Source organism: Trichosurus vulpecula, chromosome 1 (genome assembly GCF_011100635.1).
Source record: "Trichosurus vulpecula isolate mTriVul1 chromosome 1, mTriVul1.pri, whole genome shotgun sequence".
NCBI classification, from domain to species: domain Eukaryota; kingdom Metazoa; phylum Chordata; class Mammalia; order Diprotodontia; family Phalangeridae; genus Trichosurus; species Trichosurus vulpecula.
In genome coordinates this window covers 371,794,741-371,822,105 of record NC_050573.1, presented here as the reverse complement: position 1 = coordinate 371,822,105, position 27,365 = coordinate 371,794,741, and the positions used below count along the sequence as shown (strand labels likewise).

The window sequence follows — 27,365 nt, the reverse complement described above, 5'->3', positions numbered from 1 at the left end:
TTACTATTGTTATAATTAATGCCATTTCTCTATATAGCCTAAGAAACTAAGGGCCTGAGGATGGATAATGAGCTTTATAGAAAACATTTTATAGGTAGAAGGTTATATTTCATCTGACTGGTTTCTCTACAGGTGTATAGGTTATCTTCTTAATGAGTTCAGAAAAATCCTCATCTCACTAGTTGGACGGCTATAATGAAGATGCTGAGTCTACAATGTGCCCTTGTCCAATCAGTCCTTCAACCTTATCAGAAAAGAGAACATAGTAGCTTGGAAACAAACAAAAAAAGAATAAGACTGAATGTACTTCTGTCACCTTAAAGACTGAGAGAACATTAGCATCTTAACCTTGTGGGTATGGAGAGGAAAAAGTCTTTCTTCTTCACCTCCTGGCATATGGGGGAGGCAAGTGGTACTTACTGAGTCAGAACTCTGTCCTTATCCATAGCTACAGGAGGAGGTTATTATATGTTGTTACTGTAGGGGGACTAGGAAATTTCTGAAATTCCAATATAGAAAAGTAGCAACATCTTCCTGTGAATTGTGTATCAAATTCCTTTTATTTCAGAAAAAAAAAATCTGGTTGGCATGATGGCAATGGGCAGCTGAAAAAGGGAATAGGAATGTTGCAAGGGAAATTTAAGGTCACTGATGACAATATTTGCCCTCTTCACTGTTTTTGCAGGGGTCATCCCTGGTTAAAGGAAGACAATTTAAATACCCCACACACTAAATAGCAATAAAGCACATATGTTGCTCAGTAGTAGGCCTAGATTTTAATTAGGTTCTTATCTAACATGGCAGAATGTTCAGTATCTTATTATTTGCCATGAAAAATGTTTATATTATTAGTCTTGTGATCTGAAGGAGGCCTAATTTTGGAAGCATTTTTCTGAGACAAATAAAATTTCATTTTCTCCCTTGACCTATTTTAACATATTCTGCCCCACTTAACATTTTCCTTCCCATGCATTCTCCTGCCTGTGTTTTATGCAAACAAGCTGCTGAGCATGAGAAAATAAACTACATTTGTCTTCCTGCCACCCACCCTAAAGGGAGCTATGAGAAACCCAAGCACATTCATTGATCATGCTTCTAGCTTCGAGATTGATTGGCCTGTATAAGCACACCTATCTCAAAAATAAATTCATGAATACAAGTAAAGATAGAAATGATGTTGAAATTATCGCTCCCCACCCCACCCCACCCCCCCACCCCATCCCCGCTTCTAGCTACATGGACTTTTTCACTTTGGTGTTCTAGTTAAGACCTGACTACGTTGGGGCAGCATAACATCTTAGAACAGGAACTAGGAGTTTGGGAGCCTGGGACAAGTGGATGTCCCATTTGAGAAGCTTCCTCTAGATGCAACCTAGGGGGAGAAAATCTACCTTGGGACCCCAAAGGTTTCTGTGCTGCTAACAAATGGGTCCAGTGGGTGAGCTAAGGATGGACCCATTGATATGAAGAATCATGCCCTTGGACTTGTTGGTATCCTCTTAATTTCATGCTTTGGGAAAAAGTCTTAGTGACCCTCCCTACTTAGATCTCCCTCTCATAAAAACTCAGCCTGATTTAGTTTCCTTCCCCTCAGGGCTTTGCTCTAAGCTGTGACTTCCCCTCCCCTTCCCCTCCCCCCCCCTGGCCTTTTTCATGTGATCTGATAATCTATCCCATGCATGTGGGCAGTTTTTCCATGCTGGAAGAGGAGGCAGGGGAGTGAAATTCTAATTGGCCTGTGGGATATTTCCTGGTCCTATTTATCTACTCTGCTGAGTCAGTGACCAGAGTGTTCACTTCACCTTTGGAGATTCAGTGGTGAAAATGGAATCTTCTCAATACAATAGGGAGCTGGTAATCATTTATCCTTCTCATCAGAAAAAAAAAAAAGTGTTGAAAACATTAAATCACAGAATTATAGACTTAGATTTGGAAGAGACTTGAGATGCTATCAAGAACAAACTTTAATTTTATTTAGAGGCATCTGGGTGGCACAGTGGATAAAGTGCTAGGCCTAGAGTCAGGGAGACCTGTATTCAAATGTAGCCTTAGTTATTTACTAGCTGTGTGACTCAGGTAAGTCATTTAACCACTGAATATTCAGTTTCCTTAACTTTAAAATGGGAATCATATAAATAGTCAAAGACCTCTAGGCTACAGGTTCCCCACTCCTAGCTAGAGATATGAACAGGCAGTTTTCAGAAGAAGAAATTAAAATCATCTATACTCATATGAAAAAAATGCTCTAAATCACTATTGATTAGAGAAATGCAAATTAAAACAGTTCTGAGGTACCACCTCAGACCTATCAGATTGCCTAATAAAGACAGTAATGGAAAACAATCAATGTTGGAGAGGGTGCAGGAAAATTGGGACACTATGTTGGTAGAGTTGTGAAGTGATCCAATCATTCTGGAGAGCAATTTGAAATTACACCCAAAGGGTAATCAAACTGTACATACCCTTTGGTCCATCGGTACCACAACTAGGTCTGTATCCCAAAGATATCATAAAAAGGGGGAAAGGACCTACATGTACAAAAATATTTATAGCAGTTCTTTTAGTGGTTGCAAAGAGCTAGAAATTGAGGGGATGTCCTTCAACTGGCGAATGGCTGAACAAGTTGTGGTATATGAATGTAATGGAATACTATTATGCTATAAGAAATGAGGAGCAGACAGATTTCAGAAAAACCTGGAAAGACTTAACAAGAGCTGATGTAAAGTAAAGTAAGCAGAACCAGGAGAACATTGTACACAGTAACAATAATGTGACATAATGATCAACTATGAATAACTTTTCTCTTCTCAGCAATACAATGATCTAAGACAGTTCCAAAGGACTCATGATGGAAAATGCTATATACATCCAGACAAAGGATTGATACAGGCTAAATGCAGATAGAAGCATACTGTTTTCACTTTATTTTTTCCCGTGGGTCCCCCCCCCCCCATTTAGTCTGCTTCTTCTTTCACAACATGACTAATGTGGAAATACGTTTTACGTGATTGCTTGTATATAACCTTCAAATTGCTTGTCTTTGTCCTTCATTTTCAAAGAGGACCATGACATCAGGGAATGATGACATGACTTGCAGTTGACTTTGATTTGAATGAGGGAGGACTATGCAAAGTCACCAGCCTCACTTTCTCCTCCAGAGCCATCTGGATCCAGTGACTAGATATTCATCAGGATGACTGGAGATGGCCCAGGATGCAATGGCCTGGCCCTGGCCCTTTTAGGCTAAGGCCTTTTCATGTACTCACTTAGAGTGAAGTAACGTCCATTCCATGAACAGGCCTCTTTAAGAAGCAAGTCAAGGGATAGCACCTTTAATTAGAAAAAACATCAAGCTGGGAGGGGAAGACCCTCAGGGTTGCTGTTCCAAAGAGAAATAGTTACCATTGACATTCACTGTAAGCCAGGAGGGCCCAAAATGTAGTCATTAAGTGGAACTTGGGCAGGGATCTATTGTAGTCCAATCTATGAGCTTCAGACTGAACTCAATTTAAGGTTTCATGAAAGACAAAAGAAGGAAAGAAAGGAAGGAAGGAAGGAAGGAAGGAAGAAAGAAGGAGAGAGAGAGAGAGAGAGAGAGAGAGAGAGAGAGGGAGGGAGGAAGGGAGGAAGGAAGGAAGGAAGGAAGGAAGGAAGGAAGGAAGGAAGGAAGGAAGGAAGGAAGGAAGGAAGGAAGGAAAAAATCTGGCCAGTTAACCCTAAGTTAAGTGGGCAGCTTCTGGCCATCAAAATTTACCTTTCTTTGGAGAGGAGGAGAGGGGAGCTGAGTTACCCAACTAGCTGGGTCCCCATTAAGGCAGCTCGGTCTTATTTGTCCTTCATTTTTGAAGAGGACCAAGGCATCGGGGAAATGATTACATGACATTTTAGGGAGGGGAAAGAAGACAAGAGGAGGGAAAAAAAATTGGAACTCAATTTTTTTTAAATGAATGTTTAAAATCATCTTTACATGTAATTGGAAAAATAAAATACTATTTAAAATGGGAATCATATAGCACAATTTCTGGCATATATTAGGTGATTAATAAATGCTTTTCCCCTTCTCCTTCCTCTTACCTTTACCTGAAGCATGAATATCCTCTGTGAAATCCCCATCAGGTAGTCATTCAGCCTCTGCTTATAGTGAAAGGGACTTCACTGTTCGTGAGGACCATTCCACTTTTGGAAAGTTATCATTGTAAGGAAGTTACCCCCTCCTCCTTTATTAATGTGAAATCTACCTCTCTGTTACTTCCTGCTATGAGTTCTACTTATGCCCTGTGGAACAATACAAAATAAAATAATGTCTTTTCCACATGACAGCCTTTCAGATATCTGAGGGCAAATAGCATATCCTTCCTGAGCCCTCTCTTCTTTAGACTAAACATATTTATTCCTTCTGTCTTTTTAAAATATCTTTTAAAATTGACTTTCTGACTTGAGATTAACTCTCTTTCTATCCTGCTTCTCTATCTTACCTTTAGCACATATTTGCTGTGTGACCCTGGGTAAGTTGCTTAACTTCTCTATGCCCCCAGGCAACTCTCTAAGACTATCAGTTGTGGAGAGAGGGGGGAGAAGGTGACAATCTATATTAGTAGAAGACTAAATGGAGGCTCAGGACACCAATGACATCATAGGTCCAATCCAAAAAGGATGCTTTTGTGTGAAACTATTAACTTTCATGTTTTTACAGCTTGGTTTTTTTAAGTGTGTACTGAATTTAACAAGTTAAGAAACATCCTGTTGGTGGTGGGTTTTTCCTGAACTTTTTTTTTTGCTTTCTTTTGTATATTTTAAAAAAATTTTAACCCTTTTTTGCATCTCTTTCACCATCCACTAACCACAATTCCCCTCCCTCCCACCAAAAACCCTCCCTTGTAACCAATTGGTATACTTAAGCCAAAATTATTAACACATTGGCCATGTCTGATAATATATATCTCATTCTTCACAACTCACCCATTACCAACCTGCCAAGTGGCAGGAAATCCACATCATCAGCAACCTTTAGAAGTTATAGTTGGATACTGCACTGATCAGAGCTATAAAGTCTTTCAGACTTGTCTTCCTGTCAATTATTGTGGCAATTATGTAAATTTTCTCCTAAATCTCCCCATGTTACTTTAGATGAGTTTATACAAATCTTCCCAGGTTTTTCTGAATCCTTCATATTTATCACTTTGTATAGAAAAGTACTATCTCAGTACATTAACATAACACAATTTGTTCCATTATTCCCCAGTTGATGAATGCCCATTATTTCAAGCCTTTGATACCACAAAAAGTGTGGTTATAAACATCTTTGTACACATGGGCCTTTTCTCTGTCTTTGGCCTCTTTGCAGTTAGTGGTATTGCTGAGTTAAAGGCCATGTAATAGTTTCAACCTTCTCTGCTGTCATTGGCACACCACTTCCCAAAGATTGCCAACCTTTAGGTTGTTGTTTTACTTCCTTCATATCAATGATAAAGCCACTTGCAAAACTATTGTCTTTGCAAAACATAACTCTATGAAACTATCCATTTGTGTGAAGAAAGGACACTGCATTGAATTGGAGCTAATTAATATGTAACAGTAAAGTTACTTTACAGTCACAGGAAACCCTAGTGGAGTTGGATGAAAAATGGTGTCATTTGGTCATAGGAAAAAGTGGGCATTCCAAGTATGGAAGATGACCTGTAAAAAGTATGAGAGATGTGAGGAGAAAGAGGAAGAAGAGGATGAAGAAGAAGAAGAGCAAGAGGAAGAACATAAGGGAGAAAGAGGTGAAGTATTTCAAGCATTTGATTTCAAATATTTCAAGTTCTTCTTGCCTTCTCAGGGCAAAATAGAAGCAGCAGGTGAAGGTGAGATGGTACATTTAATACGAACATAAGGAAAAGCGTGGTAACAATTAAAGCTGTCCAAAAGTAAAATAAGCTGCTTGGGTGAGCAGTGGATCCCCTTTCATCACAAGAGTTTAAGCAGAGGCTGGATGACCATTGGTTAAGGCTGCAGTCATGAGGATTCCTATGCAGGTACACGTGGAACTGGATAATGATTGAGGGACCTTCCAACTCTGAGATTTTGGACTTTGTGAAGTAGGTACCTTCCAGGAAGTCTGGCTAGAACCAAAGAGCTGTAAGTGTCCAAAGTCTAGATTTATGTCAGGGACCAGACCTGAGCAAAATGAAGAAGTAAATGATATTTATTTTCCTCAAAATAAGATCTCCCCTTTCCCTGTTCCTTTTTCCCTTCCATAGTGTACTCAGCCTCTGTGTTAAAATTGTGTCTTGTTCTGGTCCCCCTGACCATCCCACCCTTCCTTCTAGTCAGTATAGTAAGTTTATAAGTAACCATTATAAACAGGAAGTAGCAGGAAATATGATTACAAAGGGGAACCTAGAAGTCATGTACAAACCATCCCAAAGATCAAAGGAGCAAATTTACAAACTATATCCTCTATTAACCAAAATTAATATCCTGGTGGTATGTGCTGAATCAGTGGAAGCCATCCAAGCACTGCTGTAAGGACCTTCTGGTCCTATGATATGTAAATCTCAGACAAGTTCCAGACTTCTGCAGTAAGCCCAGCAGAACATCAAATGGTGCTGATAATTTTGAGATGATGTGGACATGTTAAATTTAAAGTTTTGTCAACAAATTTGATATGATTGGGATATGTTAATGAGGTAACCCCAAAATTGCATAGATAGTAAGTTGGTCTGTTTCCCCCAAAAAAACTGTATCTCAAACTCTCCCCCCTCACACATATACACCCAGTACTCTCTCACCTCCATCTGGGTCCATGCTACCAACATTAATCTATGGTTATGTGAATGATACTCTGCTGCTTCCCCATGCTGCCTGCCTTCCTTCGCAATTCCCATCTCCTGTCCCCACATCATCTGCCTCTGTATCCCTTTTACCATTTGTCTCTGATTATCACCCCATTTCCCACTGCCAGTCTTAGTCTTTCCCTGAGAGTACCCAAAGAATTGGGTGTTTCTGCTCCCATTTCATAATTTCATAAATTCATTATCAATTCAGCCTCCCTTTTAGATGTTCAGAACTTTCCTACTCTCTATTTTCTCCCTCCCCAAGCCCATCATTAAAAACTTATTTTATTCAAAGCTTCTAATATTAGTCCCTTGTATTTCATTGTGCACTTAATATAAAAAAAGAAAAATTATATTAATAATCAACTAATAGGGTAAGCAATTAATAAGTGCCTTCTACGGCCTAAGTGCTGGGGATATAAAGAAAAAAAGTGAAACAATCTCTGTCCTCAAGGAGCTTACGTTCTAATGGGAGATAGCAACATTTATGTTATACACATCCGTCTGCTAAAACCCTCCTTGGATGCCTCATTGCAGCCCAGAGGTGACCTTGAGATCTCCAAGACTCTAATGATGAAATGAGTGCAGGCTCTTCCAGGTCCTACCAAAGCAGAGAGGCTTTCAATTTGGCTCAGTGATAGATTATGAGCCTTTTTCTTCCAGTGACAGCCTATCTAAGTTTAGAGATGCCCATTAGCAGATTGGCTTCGGGATGATGAATTTCTCTGGTTTCAGCAAGTCTCAAGGACTACCTACCAGGACAGGGAGAGGCTGTTGTCTGCATCAGGATAAGGAATGCCTACCCTTGTGAAATCATAGATCCTTAAAAAAGTATATAGGTTATAAAGTGTTGCACATAAATCATCTCAATTGCCCTAATAGCAATCATGTGATATAGGCACAACGGATATTATTATGCCCATTTTACAGATGAGGAAGTTGAGCCCTAGAGCAATTTTGTGACTTTCTTGAAGTCATATCAATAGTAACTGGCAGAATCAGGACTCAAATCCAGCTTTTCTGACTTCAAATCCTGTATTCTTTCCACTGCACCTTACTACTCTCTAAGTATATTAGCATTCTAAGCTTTATGTCTAACAGTGGAATGAGAGAGGGGCAGAGGAACCATCCCAGAGTCCTGAAATCAAATCTCTTAGAAAGCCTCCTCTTCTGCCTGCATGTAAGGTCAGACTCAGCTGTAAATTGTTGTTGTCACCACTACCCCTACACATATCTTTAAAAATTAAATTATGACGCTTCTTTTTAAAAGCAAGCAACACTGTGAACACCAAATAATGCTAGCTGCTCTTTTGGGTGCCGTTGGGTTTTGAAAGAAGGCTTTAAGTGAATTGCTTCTCTCCAAGCCTCAGATCCTATGGCTTATTTGGATCTACAACAGTTGTCTTGAATGAATAAAATTGTTTTCCCCCCATTACAGGGAGAAAGAAAAAAATGAAAATGGAAGAATAGTCATATCAGCCTGAGCTCAAGGGGGTGGCTGAAATGGATCAAGATGTCTCTTGCCTGGAGAGAAACAACAGGATAAGGGAAAGAAATCTGAAACAACCATCAGTTTTTGATGCCTAGTTAAGCAATTGGAACAGTAAATGTCCCTACGAATTAACAATGAAGGATAGAAGGTAGAATATTAGTAGATCACTTTTCAAAGACCTGTCTTAGCTGGCCTAGGTTTAAGCAAGACAGACAGTTGCCTAGGCACACCACACTGCTAAGGGGGGAGTGGGAGGGAGTAGGAAGGGGGTGCATCAAACAACCTTCTTTATTATTACTTTTATAAAATATACATCTTTTAAGCTCCAGAAAAATCAATTAAATAAGCATTAATTAAGCACCTGATATATGCCTGATAATGTAACAGGAGCTGGGGATACAAAACAAATAAACAAAAACAAATGAAACAGTCCTTGCCCCTCAAGGAGTTTATATTCTCCCTATAATGCTCATTCACTCTAAATGTAAGTGCACAGCAAGAGAATTAAAAGTTTCATATAATCAAGGAAAAGTTTAGCAAAAGGAAGAGCAGGTAAGAGGCCACTAAAGAAGAGTAGTTTCCATGGCCTAGAGTTGTTACTTAGGACCAGGATTAAACCATCAAAAACCTTTATAACTTACAAATGTCCTGCTTCTGAAGTTGGATTATAGCCCTAGCCCCTTGTGTGATTCTGCTATAGCACTTGGTTATAAACCTTCAACATTGAAAGTCTTTAAGAGTGTGCAGGGAAAGCAAAAGGAGGAAGGAAAACTTTTAGTCTTCTATGACAGAAGCTGGACTGTTGGTTATTAGGAAACCAATGAAAACTAGTAGAATTCAACAGCAGTGAAGAACCCAGTGAGGCACCAGTGCGCCAGGTTCTGGGGTCTGGCTCTAAAGAGGAGCCTTGGGGCAGAGGCCAGTGAGGAGCGTGAGATAACTTCCTCTAACTTAGGCTCAAGTCCATGGTACCACAGAACTTCTGCTGCTCACTCTGTTCAAAGCTGACACTAGTGGAAAGGTCACTGACACTGGAGTCAGAAGACCTGGGCTGAATCCCCAGCTCTGATCTATATTGGTAGTAGTATGACCCTGAGCAAGTCATTTAACTTATTTGAGCCTCAGTTTCCTCATCTGTAAAAATGTATAAAATAAAATTGGGAATACTCACAGAGATCATAGGATTATGGATCTAGAACTAGAAAGGACCTCAGAGGCTATCTAGTCCAACTTCCTTTTTACAGATGGGGAAAACAAGTCCCAGTATGGGAAAGTGATTTGCCCAAGTGGTTTGCACATACTAAGTACTAAAAGTGGGATTTGAAGCCTGGCCCTATGAACTCTGAGGTCCTTTGAATCAGTGAGTCTCAATGCCTCCTTAGAGTTGTTATAAAAAATGTGTTGTGCTTCAACTTTAAAATGCTGCAAAAAGATGTGAACTGTTATTATTGTACATGGGTATAAAACAAAATCCTCAACAAATGCACTAACCTTACAAAGCTGATCATTAACCAGCTGAAGTAGCAGCAGGCATATATATTTTCAGGGAGCATTCCACCGGTCAAATGTCACCAAAACAATTTCCAAGCCAGTCTGCCCTCATTAGTTTCTGGAGATCTTGATTACAAATTTATAAGAGACATGCCCCAGACAGCGAGAGAGATTGAGAAACGGCCATCCTGTTGGTCATTGGCATATCCCACTGGGAACATTAGAAACCTTGTCCATCAACCAAAATAAACAGCTCCAGTCATGAACAGAGCCAATGAATACCCAATAAATCATAGCTGTCAAAAATCTTGGTAGCATTGCTGAAGACAGAAATCAATCCAAAACTCATTAGTTCTCCTGACAAGTGCTTAATCTCATATTGTTTAATATCGGCCAGGGCATCTCAGGTAGAATAGAACCCTGCAAGTGATCGGGGAGGTTTTCTATGAAGGAAACTTTTCAATGATTATAGCTTAATCTTGTCTTCAGCCCATCCCCATTTCCTTTTGTGCTGAAACAGTTCATGGGTTTGAATCATTTGGTGCTGGATAGAACTATCTACATGGCTGATAGCTTTGCACTGCTGGCAGCTCCAGGTCTCTTAAGTCTGCAGACATTTCAGTTGGAAAGGAGAGTTGGAGAAGTGAGTTGTATCAGTATTACACAATCAGTGTATCACCTGCACCCATAGGCACCAACACAACAAGACAGGAATAAGGTTAACTGTCTAGAAACAACACCATTCTCCACATAGACTCCTTCAGCTGACCTTTTATAGATGCTGCTCGCCTTCAAAATTCCCTTTGACATTTATTTTAATCAGATTTTACCAATACTAAAATGTTCCTCTATTTGTGTGTGTGTGTGCCTGTGTCTGCCTATGTGTATATAGTATAGGGTAAATTCAATGATTTGCCTTAGGTCCCATGCTCTCCTAGGACTGACCCTCAGAGATCATCTAATTACCATTTCTACACTAATCATTTCTCAAATCTACCTTTCCTACCCCAGTCTCTCTTCTGACCTCCAAACTCTCATCTCCAACTGCTTTTCTGACACCTCAAACTAGAGATATCTTGAGTTTGATATGTCCAAAACAGAACTCCTTGTCTTTCTCCCTAAGCCTTCCCTGTGTCCTATCTTACCTTTACTATAGAGGCCAACAATATCCTTCTGCTCCCTCAGGTACTAGGAGTCATCCTGTATTTCTCACTATCTCTCAGCCCCCACATCCATGCTGTTGCCAAGGCCTGTCAATTTCACCTTTGCAACATCTCTACAGTCTGAAGTTCATAGATTGGACCACCATAGGTACCTGCCCAAGCTCCACTTAATGGCTATATTTTGGGCCCTCCTGGTTCAGAGTGAATGTCAATGGTAACTGTTTCTCTTTTGACTAGCAACCTTGAAGGTCTTTACCTCCCAGTTTGATTTTTTTTTTCTTCTGATTAAAGGGGCCATCCCTTGACTGACTTCTTAAAGAGGCCTATTCACTGAATGGGTGGCATTACCTCACTCTAAGTGAGAACCTGAAAAGGCCTTAGTCTAAAAGGGCCAGGGTCTCTCAATGCATCCTGGGTCATCTCCAGTCATCCTGATGAATATCAGGTCACTGGATCCAGATGGCTCTGGAAGAGAAAGATACTGGTGACCTTGCATAGCCCTCCCTCACTCAAATCAAAGTCAACAGCAAGTCATGTCATCATTTTTTCCTGTTGTCATGGTCCTCCTCAAAAATGAAGGACAAACTCAACAGCATGCCCCCTCCTCTCCTCTGACACTGCCAAAACTCTAGTGCAGGCTCTTATCTCCCTCACACCTTGATTATTTCAATAACCTGTTGGTGGGTCTTCCTGCCTCAATGATCTCCCTACTACAATTCATTCTCCATTCAACTGCTAAAGAGACTTTCCCAAAACAAACCTGATCATGGCATCCACCTATTCAATAAACCCCAAGTGCCTCTAGGATCAAATGTAAAATACTATATATTTGGCATTCAAAGCAGACATAACCTAAGCCCTTCCTACCTTCCCAGTCTTCTTACACCTTACTCCCCAACACATATGCTTCCATCCAGTGACAACTGGCCCCCTGGCTGATCCACAAACAAAACACTGCATATCTCAGCTCTGGTGGTTTTTTTTTTTCTAGCTGTCCCTCATACCTGGAGTGCTCTCCTCCCTGGCTTTCTTTAAGTACCAACTAAAATCCCATCTTCTGCAGGAAGCCTTTCCCAACCCTCATTAATTTGAGTACTTTTCCTTTTAATTAGTTCCTATTTATCCTCTATGTAGCTTGATTTGTCTAGATACATTTGCATGTTTGCATCTCCCCTATTGGATTGTAAGCTCCTTAAGAGCAGGGACTGTCTTTTGCCTCTTTTTATATCCCCAGCACTTAGCATTGTGCCTGGCGTATAGTAGGTGCCTAATAAATGTTGATTGATGGATTGATTTTATAGTTTGTATAGGTTGTAGAAGTCTATAGACTCTAGGCAACTGTGCAAAGTTATACATTTGGCAGAGCCAAGATCTGAGCTCCGTTCCTGCAGCCGTCTTCTCACTTTGCCAGGCTGTACACTCTTTAGCTGAGTGCTGCCTTCACCATCTAGCACCTTAATTCTCCAAATTTACCTGCTATTATTCCTCAGCACAAACTGTTATGTTCCAGCCAGTCTAAATTATTTATCTGGACCAAAAAATTGCATTCTCACCTGCATTCCTTGATTTATGCTATTCTCTAGGCCTAGAATGTCCTCTCACCTCTTCACCACCTATGCAAATATTTCCTGTCCTTTAAGGCTCGTCCTCATGCTAAGTTATCTATTCATGTTAAGTTTTGTCTATGCAACTAGACTACAAACTCTTTAAAGGAAAGGATGGTGTCTCAAACTTTTTTGTATCCCTCACCGGCCTTGTCACAGTGCCTTGCCACATATTAGGTGATCGATAAAGATTTGTTAATTGGCACTGGGGGCAAATAAGCTTCATTCGTACTCTAAGTCTAATAATGTCTCATTAAAGACTCAAACTTCAAAATGAGGAACTGATAATTTTTGCTATCCCCATGGACATAATGGTGCAGTTTCATCTTAGTTTATGCTTCCATAAACACATTGGTTTCATCACCCTAACTAGTTAGTTCAGATAGGTTTTTTAAAGTTAATTTCATACCCTTCCCCTCCACCTGAGGAAAAAAAAAACCTGTTTTCTAACCATAATTCTGGTTAACCACAACAAGGTTATTATCAATCAGATGTTTGACTTGCTTATGTTTAACACTTGAGTCAACATAGCCAAACTTGTTTACCTATAGCTCTCAGAAGATATGAATTTCTGAGAAGAGAGATGTCAAAGAATCTAACCAGTATAATTTACATAGATTCAATGCATCATTATTGGTGAAACAGCTAGAAGGAAGATAGGTAAACTACTCCAGGTATCTGATAGCTAAGTATTAATAGAAAATCAAAGACTGATACCAATGAAGCATTACACCAAGTATGCTAATATCAAAAGATACTTGTAAGAACCTAATCATATGTTTGTCTCTAATAGCTAACACAGTATCTTGTACATTAACAGCATTAACAGATAACAATGAATAATGAATTTTAAAGAATACACCAATGTTCTGTTTCAGGAGGTCAAAAACTTTTCAGAAAGCTGCTGACCAAGTGGTTCAATGGATAGAGTGCCAGGTCTGGAACCAGGAAGACTCATCTTCCTAAGTTCAAATCTGGCCTCAGACTTACCAGCTGTGTCACCCTGGGTAAGTCACTTAACCTTATTTGCCTCAGTTCCTCATCTGTAAAATGAACTGGAGAAGGACATGGCAAACCACTCTAATATCTCTGCCAAGAAAACCCCAAATAGGGTCATGAAGAGTCAAACATGACTTGACTGAACAACAACAAAATCTTTCTAGGTTATGTCCTGGGGAGAGGAAGTGTGAGAAAGTGGGAAAAGAAGTCAGTGTCAGTCAGAGTAGTGAATTAAAGTAGCCATTTAAAGATTTAATCAAGTCAACAAGATCTTTTTTTCTAAAATACAAATAAGTTGAGAAAGTTAAGCCTCATTTACACCTTATCATGAATCACTTTAATCACAACTATTTGCCTCCTAATACCCAACACAGACTAGATGGTATCAACCTAAAGGTAATAAAAGTTTTATTAAGGATTACAATACAGGAGAAATAATTTTGAGTGGAGAATGAAAGGAGGGCACTTCATATATCCAGATGGAAGCATGAAAGCTCTGGTCATCTAGAGAGCAGAAGAGGGAGAACACTAGAGAAATCAAGGAAAAAAGTGGGAAGACACTAAAGGGACTTAGAATCATAGGCTTTCTTAGTTAACAGGATTTTAGAGGTCAGCTACAGAAGCTCACCTTCTATATAAGAACCTCTCCTTGGAAGGTAGCTATCAAAGCTATTAGAACACTTCCAGGATTTCGCTGTTTCTAGTACTGCCCTCTGAGGCTAAACAGAACATGACTAATCCCTCTTCCACCAGATACCCCCATTTTGACAATATGTCAAAATTCCTTCAGCTGGTCATATATCAAGGACTCAACATTCTTTGCCATTCTGGTTTCCCTCCTCTGTATATTGTACAGTCTCAATCTTCCTCCTAAACTGTGGGACCTTAACTGAACATCATTTCCCAGATATGTTCTGACCAGAGCCAAGTACAGGGGGATTATCACTTCTCTGGCCCTGAAAGCTATGTTTCTCAATTCACCCCATGAAATGTTTTCTAAAACTCTTCATCATCTTGGTGTCTTCCTTTGAATATGGTGTAGTTTGTAACCTCTTAAGAATATTGTGCCTAGGAGTGAGGAAAATGTTACTGATAGTAGCCTTCATTAAATCACAAAGCAGTTTACCCAAGCATTTTTGTTACTGAACTGAGACTTAATGCCTGAGCCATGATAACATATTGCCGTCTTTTTAAAAGTAGCTTCATTTCTTTGGTCTTCACATGCTAGCCTCAAATCATTCAATGGTAGAAATATAAACAGGCAAATGAACAAGTTAAAACAAATGGCTAAGCCACTTCAAATGGATTTTCCTTGTTGCCATTTAAATTCATTATTCTGGAAGCTGTAATTTCTGATCAGTGATAAGAATTAATTTTCCCATTTCTTGCTACAAAAATGAGGAGATAGAGCTGAAATAATAAGGCCCTTTGCTGATAGGCTTTTTCTTTTTGGTGACTTTCCTTTTCAAAGTATTTTTAAACATTGGCTAATTATTTTACTTAATTAGGGATTGGTTTGTCCCTGAAGGAAACACCAGTAAATTGAAAGATGTATATCCTAAATAGATCAAAAGTTTCCTAGACCTGAAAACTGTACCACTCCTTTATTATGATTTCTACTGATATTTTATTCTTGGGTCTTCATTAAAATTATTTGTTTAAGTGCCTTGAAGTAGCTATACAACATTAACACTTTTTTCTTGCATTGATTCCATGAAATTTCTAAAAAGTTGTTCATTTCAAAATCTCTGCAGAAGGAGGATCTTAAAAGACCAGCTAATTCTCTCATCCTCTCCCTCCCCCAAGTCACGGTCATTTCTCATTCTGTGCCCTTAATCCAGTTCAACAATTATTAACTAAATACCTTCTATGTTCAGAGCACTGGTCTAGGTGTTAGGTAAAACAATTTATCATTATTGGGCCATGCAAAAAGAAAATGAGGAAACCAAACAGTTCAGTGACAATGCTGCAGAAAGCTCTAATAAGAACAGCTGGAAATAAGTATTTAATTTCCATTGGAAAAATGGGGGGTGGTAAGAGGGAAGGGAGGAATTATGGAAGCCCTCTGAAAACTTGGAGAGTATCTGGAATTCATTTGTACAGTCTGAATAGTTGAAACAGAGTCTCTGTCCTCATGAATCTTACAATCTAGTGGAGAAGGATACATGAAAAGATAAAATACAATTAATGTCATTACATAATATTATTGCCCTTGCTCATGGTGTTCTCCTCCTGTTCTTGGAAAGTGATCCTTCTACTTCTTTGTCTACACATATCTGACCCATTCTTTAAGATCCAACTTGAGTTCTATTTCCTCCAGAAAATTTCCTCTACATGAGCTTCAATTGACATCTTTCTGTACCCAAGCCTGTTTCTAGTGGTCCTCTTCCTACCTGACATATTCATCTTCTTTCTTCTTTTCAGGTTTGTGATCCAGATCCCTAAGTGTAGCTGGACTCCAGGAGTATGTCCTGAGAGTTCTCCATTTCTCTTTACATTATCATTCTCTTTTTTAAAAAAGTTGAATTGATGTTTTTGTTTTTACAAACATTTACAGAGTACTCCCTCTTAGTGAAAGTTCTCCTCAAACAAAGTAAAACAGTTAAGTAAAACTAAGAATACAATGATCTCTGAAAATGCATGTAACATTTCAAATCCACACTGTCACTCATGGTGATCTCATCAGCTCCCATGGATTCAACTATCATTTCTATGAAGCTGACTATCCAATCTATAACTCCAACCCACATGTTTCCTTAGAAATTCAATCCCGCATCTTTAACTATCTGCTTGATATCTCTCGCTGGATGTCCCATAGACATCTCAAGCTCAACATGTCTAAAAAACAAAAAAATCTCATTATTTTACTCTTCAGAAAACACTCTTTCCCCTAATTTCTTTATGTTTGCTGTGAGCACTGCCATTCTTCTAGATACCCAAGCTTACAAATTAGGTCTCATTCTCAGCTCCTTACCCTCACTCATACCCCATATCCAATATCTTGTCAAGCTCTGTCAGTTCCTTCTCTTCAAGATCTCCCACACTAAAACCTTTGTCTCTACTAACATCATAATCACCCTGGTGGAAGTCCTCATCACCTTCCATTTGGACTGTTGCAATACTCTCGTAGTTCAGAGGTGTTAAATACTTTGGGGCAACATTCTTCAGCAGCTGAACCAGACTAAAATGCAATTGGGAAATATTTAACAAAATGAATAAAAACACAATAGAACATAGATAATGTTTATATGTGTTTTGCTAAGTCAATTTATGCCTACAAGTACCTTTATACACCCCCTACCTCTATTTCTACTTGAGTTGTATATTGCTATTCTAATTATTCTTACTGGTCTTTTCTCTCCAGACCGTCTTCAAATTGATATTCCTAAAAAATAAGTTATCCAATTTGGTTCTAGCCTATCTTCCTAATTACCAAAACTTATTCTTAGGTGAAAAAAAATTTTTGATACTTATCCTTGTTAAAGTATAAGGTACTAGTAATACCTTGCTCTGTACCATAATGCCATATCAAATATGTTGCCCTATACAGTGACTTCTCCATTTGAATAGAGAACATTGTCTGGCTTAAGCCAGGTTAAAGATAAGACATAGAACTGAAGTCATTAATAAGATAGTTAACTTCCCAGAGTAGAGCCAAGATGGCACTATAGAGAAAGCTATTAGCTGAGCTCTCTCAACATTCTCCTCAAAACAACTTTAAAATAACATCTCAAATCAAATGTTGGAGTGGCAGAGCCTGCAAAAGATCAGAATGAGACATTCTTTCAGTCCAAGACAAATTAGGATGTCATTTATGACATGAGGCTGGCCTGGAGCTCACATGGATGAAGCGCCAGTGGTGGGACTAGGTGGTGACAAAAAAAGCAACTGCAGCATTGGTAACTCTCAAGCCAGCTACAAGTAAGAGAACCTGGCAACTTGTCAGAAAGAGATTACAGGGGACCCTTGTGCTAACACTGAACACAGGAACAGATGCTGTATGGCAACTCCATTAACTACCTACTTCTAGGTAATAGTTAAAAGGCAGAAAGTAGCACTTTTGTTCAAGAGGAATGGAAGCCTTGAGGGGCAGTATTTCTTCTGGTCCCAAGTGATTTTGCACTCAGAGGAACAGTATCAATTGTAATGCCAAGGGATCAAGCGTCTTTCATGGATAAGAACCAGAGTACAGTTGAATTAAAAAAGCAGAGGCGGTAATCATGACCTTGAACAAAACAAAAGCAAAAATAGACCTAATTAAAAGAGATAAGTTGGGAAACTGCATCTTGCTAAAAAGGAACCATAAACAATGAAGGAATATCAATACTAAACATTTGTACCAAATGGCATAGCATCCAAATTGTTGAAGGAAAAGCAAAAATAATTATAGGAGGAAATAGATAGTAAAACAATACTAGTGGGAGACCTCAATTTTCCCCTCTCAGAGCTAGATAAATGTCACCACAAAATAAAATGTCAAGGAGATAAATAGCATCTTAGAAAAGTTAGATATGAGAGGATTCTGGGAAGATGGCCGAGTAGGTCAGAAAATTGCAAGTTCTCTCCCCCACAAAAGAGTTAAAATAGCACCTTATGGTGAACAAAGTGTGGGTGGAGACAAAGAAGAATAGGGGCACAACCAGGATCTTCCCGGGACAGTTTGAGAAGATCTGAAGAAAAATCCCTGGAGGCAGTTTGGTCCCTGAGAAGAGTAAACACCTCCAGGCTAGGTTCTGTTTTAACAAGTGGCAAGACCCTTAAACAACTAGTGGCAAGCCCTGGGGTTAGTTGTTTTGAGAGGCTGCCTCAGCTCCAGCAACTGGAACTTTGTATCCCAGGATAGTGAGGGGAGTCCTGCATTTGAGCCCAAGAAGATTGCGGGAACCTCTGCTGAATGAGGAATGCCAGACCCAGCTGTGCCGCTAACAGCACAGGCCAGGTGAGCGCAGTGCGGCAGAAAGCCGCTGGCTGTAGGCACTTACAGGAGGGTGGAGGTTTGGCTTTGGTTCCAGACTAGAGGGGAGAACTGAAGATCTGGGGCAAGAGGCACCATTTCCCATACCCAAGGGCTAGAGGTGATTACAAAAATCAAGTTATTACCACAAAAATGCACAGGCAAAGGGAGAAAGAATCCAACCATAGAAACCTATTATCAGAATAGAGCTGATCAGAGTTCGTCTTGAGAGGAGGATATTGAAGTAAAGTAACTCCCAAACAGCAATGTCAAATCGTCACTTGCCCAAAAAGAATTTATAGAAGATCTTAAAAAAAGACGTTAAAAATCAAATGACAGAGATGGAGGAAAAAATAAACAAAAATAAAAATAATCCAAGAAAAACAAGAGGAAAATCAACTAATTAGAAAAAGAGATCCAGAATCTCAAGGAGGAAAATGACACTTTGAAAATTAGAATTGGGCAAAGTGAAGCCAGTGAAATTATAAGATATCAAAAAATAATTAAACAAAACATGAATAATGAAAAATAGAAGAGAAAAGTGAAACATCTTATAAGAAAAACAACAGATTTGGAGAATAGATCAAGAAAAGAAATATAAAGATAATCAGAGTAACTGAAAGTCATGATCAAAATAAAAAGACTCTTGATACAATAATACAAGAAATAATTGAAGAAAATTGTCCTGAAGCATTAGAACAAGTCAGGGAAGTGGAAATAGGAAAAATTCATCAAATATCACGTAAAAGAGATCCTATGAGGAAAACTCATGGGGATATCATAGTCAACTTCCAAAACCACCAGCTCAAGGATAAAATATTAAAAACATCAAGATTAAAATAATTTAAATATGATGGTGCCACAATTAGAATTACACACGACCTAGCAGCAGAGACATTAAAGGACCACAGGTCTTGGAACACAATAAATCAAAGAGCAAAACACCCGGGGCTCTGGCCGAAAATATCATACCCTGCAAATTTAAGTATTATCTTGAATGAAAAAAAAATGGACATTTGAAAAACCTTCAAACTTGCGAGACTTTGTTAAAAAGAATCCCCAACTTAATAGAAGATTTGACATACAAGAACCAAGAGAACAGAAGGTACATACCAAAGACTGATTGTAAAGGATTCATAAGGACAGACTGTTTACCTTTTATATAACATAAAAAGTATGTCTAACATTCTTATTAATAATTGTCAAGCACTAAGAAAGAAGGGGATAACTTTGGCTATGATATGAATTTAAAAAGTAAAACCACTTATAAACAGCTAAAAAGAGTAATTATTTTATATAAAAGAGGTGCAAGAGGAAGAAAGGATACAGAGGATTTAGATGGGGAAGGAGGGTTGGTAGTTCTGGTAACCTACTTTTATTGGGAATGGGTTTAAGAGGGAAATATATATATATATATATTTAGAAGAGTATAAAAGTCTTCTGAATTTAGAAGAAATAAACTGGTAAGGGTATAGTGAGGGGGGAGAAGACAAGGGAGGGATTTTTAGAGGAGAGAATGAGGGAATAGGTAAAGGGTGTTTAGATTAATGGGAATGGGAGGATAGGGCAGGTATTCTTGGAAGGGGGAAGGCAAGTAATAGGAGGGCAGGGTGTTTGGTGGAGGAGAGGTGTAGGCAAGTTATAGGAGGGAAATGTAGCAGGTAGAAGTAAAGTAGAGGAGGCAGAAGGGATAGGAAACAAGAGATATGTACAAACATAAAAACAAAGATCAGGAATAGAGTATATTTGGGAAAGTATATGTCTATATGCACATGTGTATATGGATAAGTGTATGTATATATCTGTATGTGTACGTATATATTGAGAAACATATCTAAACTCTATTGTAGCCTTCTGGAGGGCTAGGGGAGGGGGAAAAGAACAAAGTTTAAAAGTGCACAGCAGAGAACAAAAGAAAACACAAGGAAGCAAAAATGGACAATTTTCCAACACAAGGTATATTATTTATCATACAGGCTTTCTTGAAATGAAAATTTATTGTTACATATTTTGAATCCTCTCTTATGTTCTGCTATGCACATGACATGCTTTTTTTCTTTCTTACTTTGTATTTAAGTTTCAATGTTTAAGTTTATGATATGTTTTTGTTTCTTTTCTCTATTCTGTATGTGTTCTGGCAAAATTTTAAAAGAAAATTAAATAAATAAATAAATAATAAAATTTTAAAAGAGAAGAAAAGTTAGATATGACAGACCTCTGGAGAAACCTGAAAGGGAATCAAAAGGAGTATACCTCTGTGCATGGTACCTTCACAAAAATTGATTGTGAATCAGGGCATAAAAATCTCACAACCAAATGCAGGAAAAAATATTAAATCCACCTTTTTCAGATCATAATACAATAAAAATTACATTTAGTAAAGACTAAAAATGAATTGGAAACTAAAAAATTCAATCCTGAAGAATCAGTGGATCAAGTAACAAACATAGAAATAATCAATAATTTCATTAAAGATGATGACACTGAGACATTCCAAAATTTGGGGGATACAGCAAAAGCAATATTTGGGGAAATTTGTGTCTCTAAACACATGCATCAATAAAAGAGAAAGATAAAATCAATGAATTGAGTGTGCAACTTAAAAAAAACTAGAAAAAGAATGAATTAAAAATCTCCAATTAAATACCAAATTAGAAATCCTGAAAATCAAAAGAGAGATTAATAAAATTGAAAGTTGAAAAAAAGAACTAGTGAATAAAACTAGGAGATGGTTTTATGAAAAAAATATGTTATCTGTTAATTTGATTAAAAAAAGAAAGAAACCAACTTATTAGTATCAAAAATGAAAAGGGTAAATGAATTAGTAATGAATATGAAATTAAAACAAATTACTAGGAATTATTTTGCCCAATTACATGACAGTAAAACTAACAGTCTAAGAGAAATGGACAAATATTTACAAAAACATAAACTGTTCAGGTTAACAGAAGAGCAATAGAATATTTAAATAACCCTATCTTAGAAAAAAGAAATTGAACAAGTTATAAATGAGCTAAGAAACATTTCTAGCACCAGATGGGTTTACAAGTGGATTCTACCAAACATTTAAGAAACAATCCATCCCAATTCTCTACAACTATTTGAAAAAAATAGGTAAAGAAAAAATCCTACTACATTTCTTTTTGACACAAATATGATTTTGATCCCTAAACCAGGGAAAGCAAAAACAGAGAAAGAATACTATACACCAATTTCCTTAATGAATATTAATGCAAAAATTTTAAATAACATACTAATGGGGAGATTACAATAATACAGCATAAAGATCACAAACTTTGATGAGGTGGGATTTATACTAGAAATGCAGCACTGGTTTAATATTAGAAAAAATTTCAGAATAATTGACCATATCCATAACAAAACAAAAAATCATACAATTATATCAAAAGATACAGAAAAAGCCTTTGACAAAATGCATTCCTATTAAAAACACTAGAAAGCATAGGAATAAATGGAGCCTTAAAATGATAAGTACCATCTATCTAAAACCAAGAGCAAATATGTTCTGTAATAGGGATAAACTTAAAGTCTTCCCAATAAGATCAGAGGTACAGAAAAGATGTTCATTATCACCACTATTATTCAATATTATACTAGAAATGCTAGCTATAACAATAATTTAATAAAAAAGCAATTGCAGGAATAAAAATAGAAAATGAGGAAATGAAACTATAAGTTTTTGCAAATTATATGATGCTATGTTTAGAGAACCCTAAAGAATTAATGAAAAAAAAAACTAGTTGAAACAATTAACAACTTCAGCAAAGTTGCAGGATATAAAATAAACCTACATAAATCATCAGCATTCCTACACACTACTGACAATGTTCACTAGGAAGAAATATAAAGAGAAATTCTATTTAAAATAACTGTAGAGAATATAAAATACTTAGGAGTCTATCTGCCAAGACAAACCCATGAACTATATGAACACAGTTACGAAAAAACCTTTTTATGTAGATAAAGACAGATCTAAACACTTGGAGAATTAATTATTCATGGGTAAGGCAAACCAATATAAGAAAAATGACAAATCAACCTAAGTTAATTTACTTTTTCAGTGCCATGCCAATCAAACTATCAAGGAAGTATTTTGTAAAACTAGGAAAAGTAATAAGAAAACTTGCCTGTAAGAAACAAAGGTCAAGAATATGAAGGGAATCAATGAAAAAGAAAATGTGAATGAAGGTGGCCTGGCAGTTCCAGATTTCAAACTATATTACAAAGTGGTAATCATGAAAATGATCTGGTAGTGGCTAAAAAATAGAGTGGTGAGTGGATCAGTGGGATAGATTAGGTACACAATACACAGTAGTAAATGATGACAGTAATCTAATGTTTGATAAACCCAAAGATGCAAGCTTTAGGGGCAAGAATTCCATTTGACAAAAATTGGTTGGGAAAACTAGAAAGGAGTTTGGCAAAAATTAGGCACCAATATCACACACTGTATACCAAGATAAATTCAAAATGCGTATAAGATTTCGATATAAAGGATGATATCATAAGTAAATTAGGGGAACATGGGAAAATGTACCTGCCAGATTTATGGATAACGGAAGAGATTATGACCATACAGGAGATAGAGAAGATCATTGGAAGTAAAATAGATAATTTTGATTTCATAAAATTAAAAAAAAAGTTTTGTACAAACAAAACTAATGCAGCCTGGAATCAAAAGTTAGTCATATGCAAAAAAAGAAACATTTGGTGAGTTTTAGCATATATAAATAGGAAACGTGATGAGCTACCCCCCACCAAAAAAGGCAAATCAGCAGCAGTTGTTAAAGTTATGCTGACTCTGCCATGGATCAGAGTAGGCATAGCTTTACAGGTAGTAACCAGTTTCTTCCTTAGATATCTATTATTAAATTAGCAATCTGGGTTTGGATATATTCCCTAGTGCCTGGCATGTGCACTTGCCAATATTTCTTATTAAGGATATCTGGGGATCATTGAGCAGTTCTAGGTATCAGACATGAAAAAAATATATTTGGAATACCAGGAGATTAATTTTAATTTTTTAAGAGGTGGGGCTTTGAAATGAGCTTGAGTTCCAGCCTTAGGAAAATGCTTTTCAGTGATAGACTAAGTGATGAAAGAAATGTATAAGTGCTTGTTGATGGATTGATTGATTAATTGATAATGTATGAGGGAGGATTCTGATAAGACCTAGAAGGAACAGAGCTATATCTGTTCTAAACATTAAGGTAAAATTTACAATTGGGGCTGGATATGCAATTACAAAAGAGAAAATAACTATTTTGATTATTATTTTAGTGCTTCAACATATGCAGTTTCTGCAATGTGTGTACTCCTCCACCAACAAAGGAAGTAATACCCTCTATGCCTTAATACAGAGGTACTCCAACACTCCAAGCACAGCCTAAACCAGATTAAAATATAATTGGGAAATATTAAATCAAATAAATAAATATAAATATAAACATAGATAACATTACCTCTTAAAACTAAATCAACATGCAGCCTTGTTGTTGTTGTTCACTCTTGTCTGACTCTTCATGACCTCATGGACCATAACCTGCCAGGCCTTTCTATCCTCCACTGTCTCCTGGATTCTGTTGAAGCTCACCTTCACTGTTTCCATGGCACTATCCATCTTAGGCTCTGCCATGCCCTTCTCTTTTTGCCTTCAATCTTTCCCAACATCAGGGTCTTTTCCAAAATGTCCTGAATTCTCATTATGTGGCCAAAGTATTTAAGCTTCAGCTTCAGTATTTGACCTTCCAATGAATAGTCTGAATTAATTTCCTTAAGTATTGACTGATTTATCTCCTTGCTGTCCAAGGGACTCTCAAAAGTCTTCTCCAGCACCACAGTACAAAAGTGTTGATTCTGCAGTGCTCAGCTTTCCTTACAATCCAGCTCTCACAGTCACACATGGCTACTGGAAAAACCATAGCTTTGATTCTATGGAACTTTGTTGGCAAGGTAATGTCTATGCTTTTGCTGTACAGATTTGTCATAGCTTTCCTTCAAAGGAGAAAGTGTCTTTCAATATCATGGCTGTGAACACTGTCTGCAGTGATCTTTGAGCCCAAGAATACATCTGACATTGCTTCCATTTCTTCTCCCTTTATTTGCCAGAAAGTGATGGATCAGTTACCAAGATCTTAGGTTTGGTTTTGTTTTGTTTTCAAGCTTCAAGACAGCTTTTACACTCTCCTCTTTCACCCTCATTAAAAGGCTTCTTAATTCTTCTTCACTTTCTGTCATCAGGGTGGTTTTGTCTGCATATCTGAGATTGTTTATATTTCTCCCAGCAACCTTAATTCCAGATTTTGATTCATTCAGTTTGGCATTTTTCATGATGTACTCTGCATCTAAGTTGAGTAAATAAAGTGATAATATATAGCCTTGTCATACTCCTTTTCCAATCTGAAACCAATCAGTTGTTCCATGTTTGGTTCTAACTGTTGCTACTTGGCCTGCTGAAGACAAGTAAGATGATCTGGTCCTCCAGTCTCTTTGAGGACTCGCCACATTTTATCGTGATCCACAGTTAAAGTCTTTAGTGTAATAAATGAAGCAGAAGTAAGTTTTTTGTTTTGTTTTGTTTTCCTAGAACTCCCTTGCTTTCTCCATGGTCCAGTGAATAATGGCAATTTGGTCTCTAATACTGCAGCCTACAGGAATCTTTATGTATGGATTAGTGGTTCCTGTTTCTACTTGATTTTGATATCACTGACTTAATGGAGGTATCTTCATGAGTTGTTGTAACTAAAATTTTCATCATCCTGAAGCTAAGATCTGGTGATGATCCTCCTTCAAGCCTATGTGGGCTGGTCACTCACCAGACCCATATTGAGCATTTCCAGCATGGAGAAAACTACTGTATAACTGTCAGGAACTCTGGGTCCCATTCCAACCACAATAAAGCATCTGAAGATTACTTCAATGGAAAAAACAGTTACTATCCATTGAAGATGATAATAGGATCATATATCTAGAGCTGGAAGAGAAATTCAAGTTTATCCACTCCAACTTTCTCATTTTACAGGAAAAAAAAAGTTGAGAGCTAGACAGATTAAGAGATTTGCCCAAGAGGGGCACAGGTAATAATAATAGGCACAGAGGCACAGGCACAGAGACTACAAGTCCAGTGTTCTTTAGTTTATATTACACTAGTATCTCAGTTAAGATACTGGAACTCCAATTAGAAACAGAAGATGAAGCACAACAGCTACTGACACAAGTAGCCCATCAGAAGTAGTATGATGATTATGAATTTGGTCAGGGTTTAACAGAAGTATACTACTTCCTGAAGATTCATAGATGCCTTTTGGAAGATAATGGGTAAAGAGGAAGAAGGCCAATAAATTAGATGCATTTACCTGGTAGATACCCTAGGGGATCCTTATAGTTCATTTATCAACAGGTTCTGGTTAGGAGAGACAGGTTCTGAAATGGCATGAGTGTTCACCCACAAACACCAGGATCCTGCAAATCATCAGTACAATCAAATGAGATAATGCATATAAAGCTCTATTAAAAACTTTAAAGAGCTACATAAATTTCAGTTGTTTGTTTTTATTGTTATTATTTTCATCCATTTGGTGAATGTGAGAGAAAGTGATGCTCCTGACTCTTCTTTCATACTGATAGAAAATGCTTCCAAGTTCCTTTCTCACTGTTTCTTCTAATTCCTCTTCCTTCCTGTTCTTTCATCCTCCTATTTCCCTGTTCTTGCCTATCCTCTTCTTCCATCTCTTTCTCTCCTTCCTCCCATAGCTGTACATGTGGAAGAAACAGAGGCTGGATCTCAGTAAAGTTTTCTATGTAGGTGATGAGACTCTCCATTTTGTTGCTGATCCTTGGACATCAGACATGGTGGATTCCTGGAACCATGTTTAAAGCCTTCGCAACATGGTAGAAGCTGCCTTTCCATGGATTTTCACATCCCCTGAAATAACTTCACGCTCCCCCAGCAAGAATCTACAGCCTACAGATTGCGAGCCATTGTACTAAGTGAACTTTGACATCCCCTCCAGCTCTGACATTCATTGGTTCTATTGTTATGTGCTACTGCCTTCCTCGTTCTTCTCCAACTTCTTTTTCTTAATATTATGGCTACTTTTTCTACCTTCTAAATGTAGCATCCACTAGATTCAAAGCAATTAATGCAGATTGAGGCACACTTCATGCTAGCCTTTTTCTCTTTTCTTTTGTTTTTGTTTTTGGGGGTTTTGTTGTTGTTGTTGTTGTTTTTGGTTCTATTTCTTCTTTCTCATGATTCATTCCATTGGTCATAATTCTCCACAACTTGACTAGCGTATAGATTAATTCAATGCGAAGTCATTCATGGTAGTAATATGAGATTCCATGCCTTCTTGGGGAGGGAGGGGGAGGGAGGGGAGAGGGTCTGGAACTCAAAATTATGTAGAACCGTCTGTTGTAAACCAAAAATAAAAATAAATATTAAAAAAATGAAGAAAATTGTGAATCTTTCTTCATATAAGTTTTTCTCAGGTTAGCCAGGCTTATGATTATCAATAGGCCTTATGCGAAATTCTTTCCAATTCAGTAGGAACCTCTAGATTTTGTGGATCATAGCTATTGAAAATTCATGCATATATGTGATATGTAATACACATGTATTATATATGTGTGTGTGAGTGCATTTGTGTGTGTACATATAGATATACGTATATATAATTTAAATATGTAAAGGATAGCCCCTTTCAAATGTGGACAAGTTGACAATTTAACTAATGGAAAATGCAGTTATCAGACCCTGAAAAAAAAAGAAATGCAAGGTAAAAATTCCTGAGGTTAAATATTTCTCAGCGTCTAATTTGCATA

At 37.7% G+C, this 27,365-nt stretch overlaps 1 protein-coding gene across 1 annotated transcript in view; it reads right to left on the bottom strand.

Annotated features, from left to right (window-relative positions):
• The window catches only part of LOC118838637 (60S ribosomal protein L15-like), a 101,416-nt gene that overhangs the window by 64,164 nt on the left and 9,887 nt on the right, over positions 1-27,365 (bottom strand). The window contains exon 2 of the mRNA XM_036745985.1: positions 16,554-16,748. Within this exon, the coding sequence (XP_036601880.1) occupies positions 16,554-16,748 (195 nt within the window). The remainder of the gene's footprint in view (positions 1-16,553; positions 16,749-27,365) is intronic.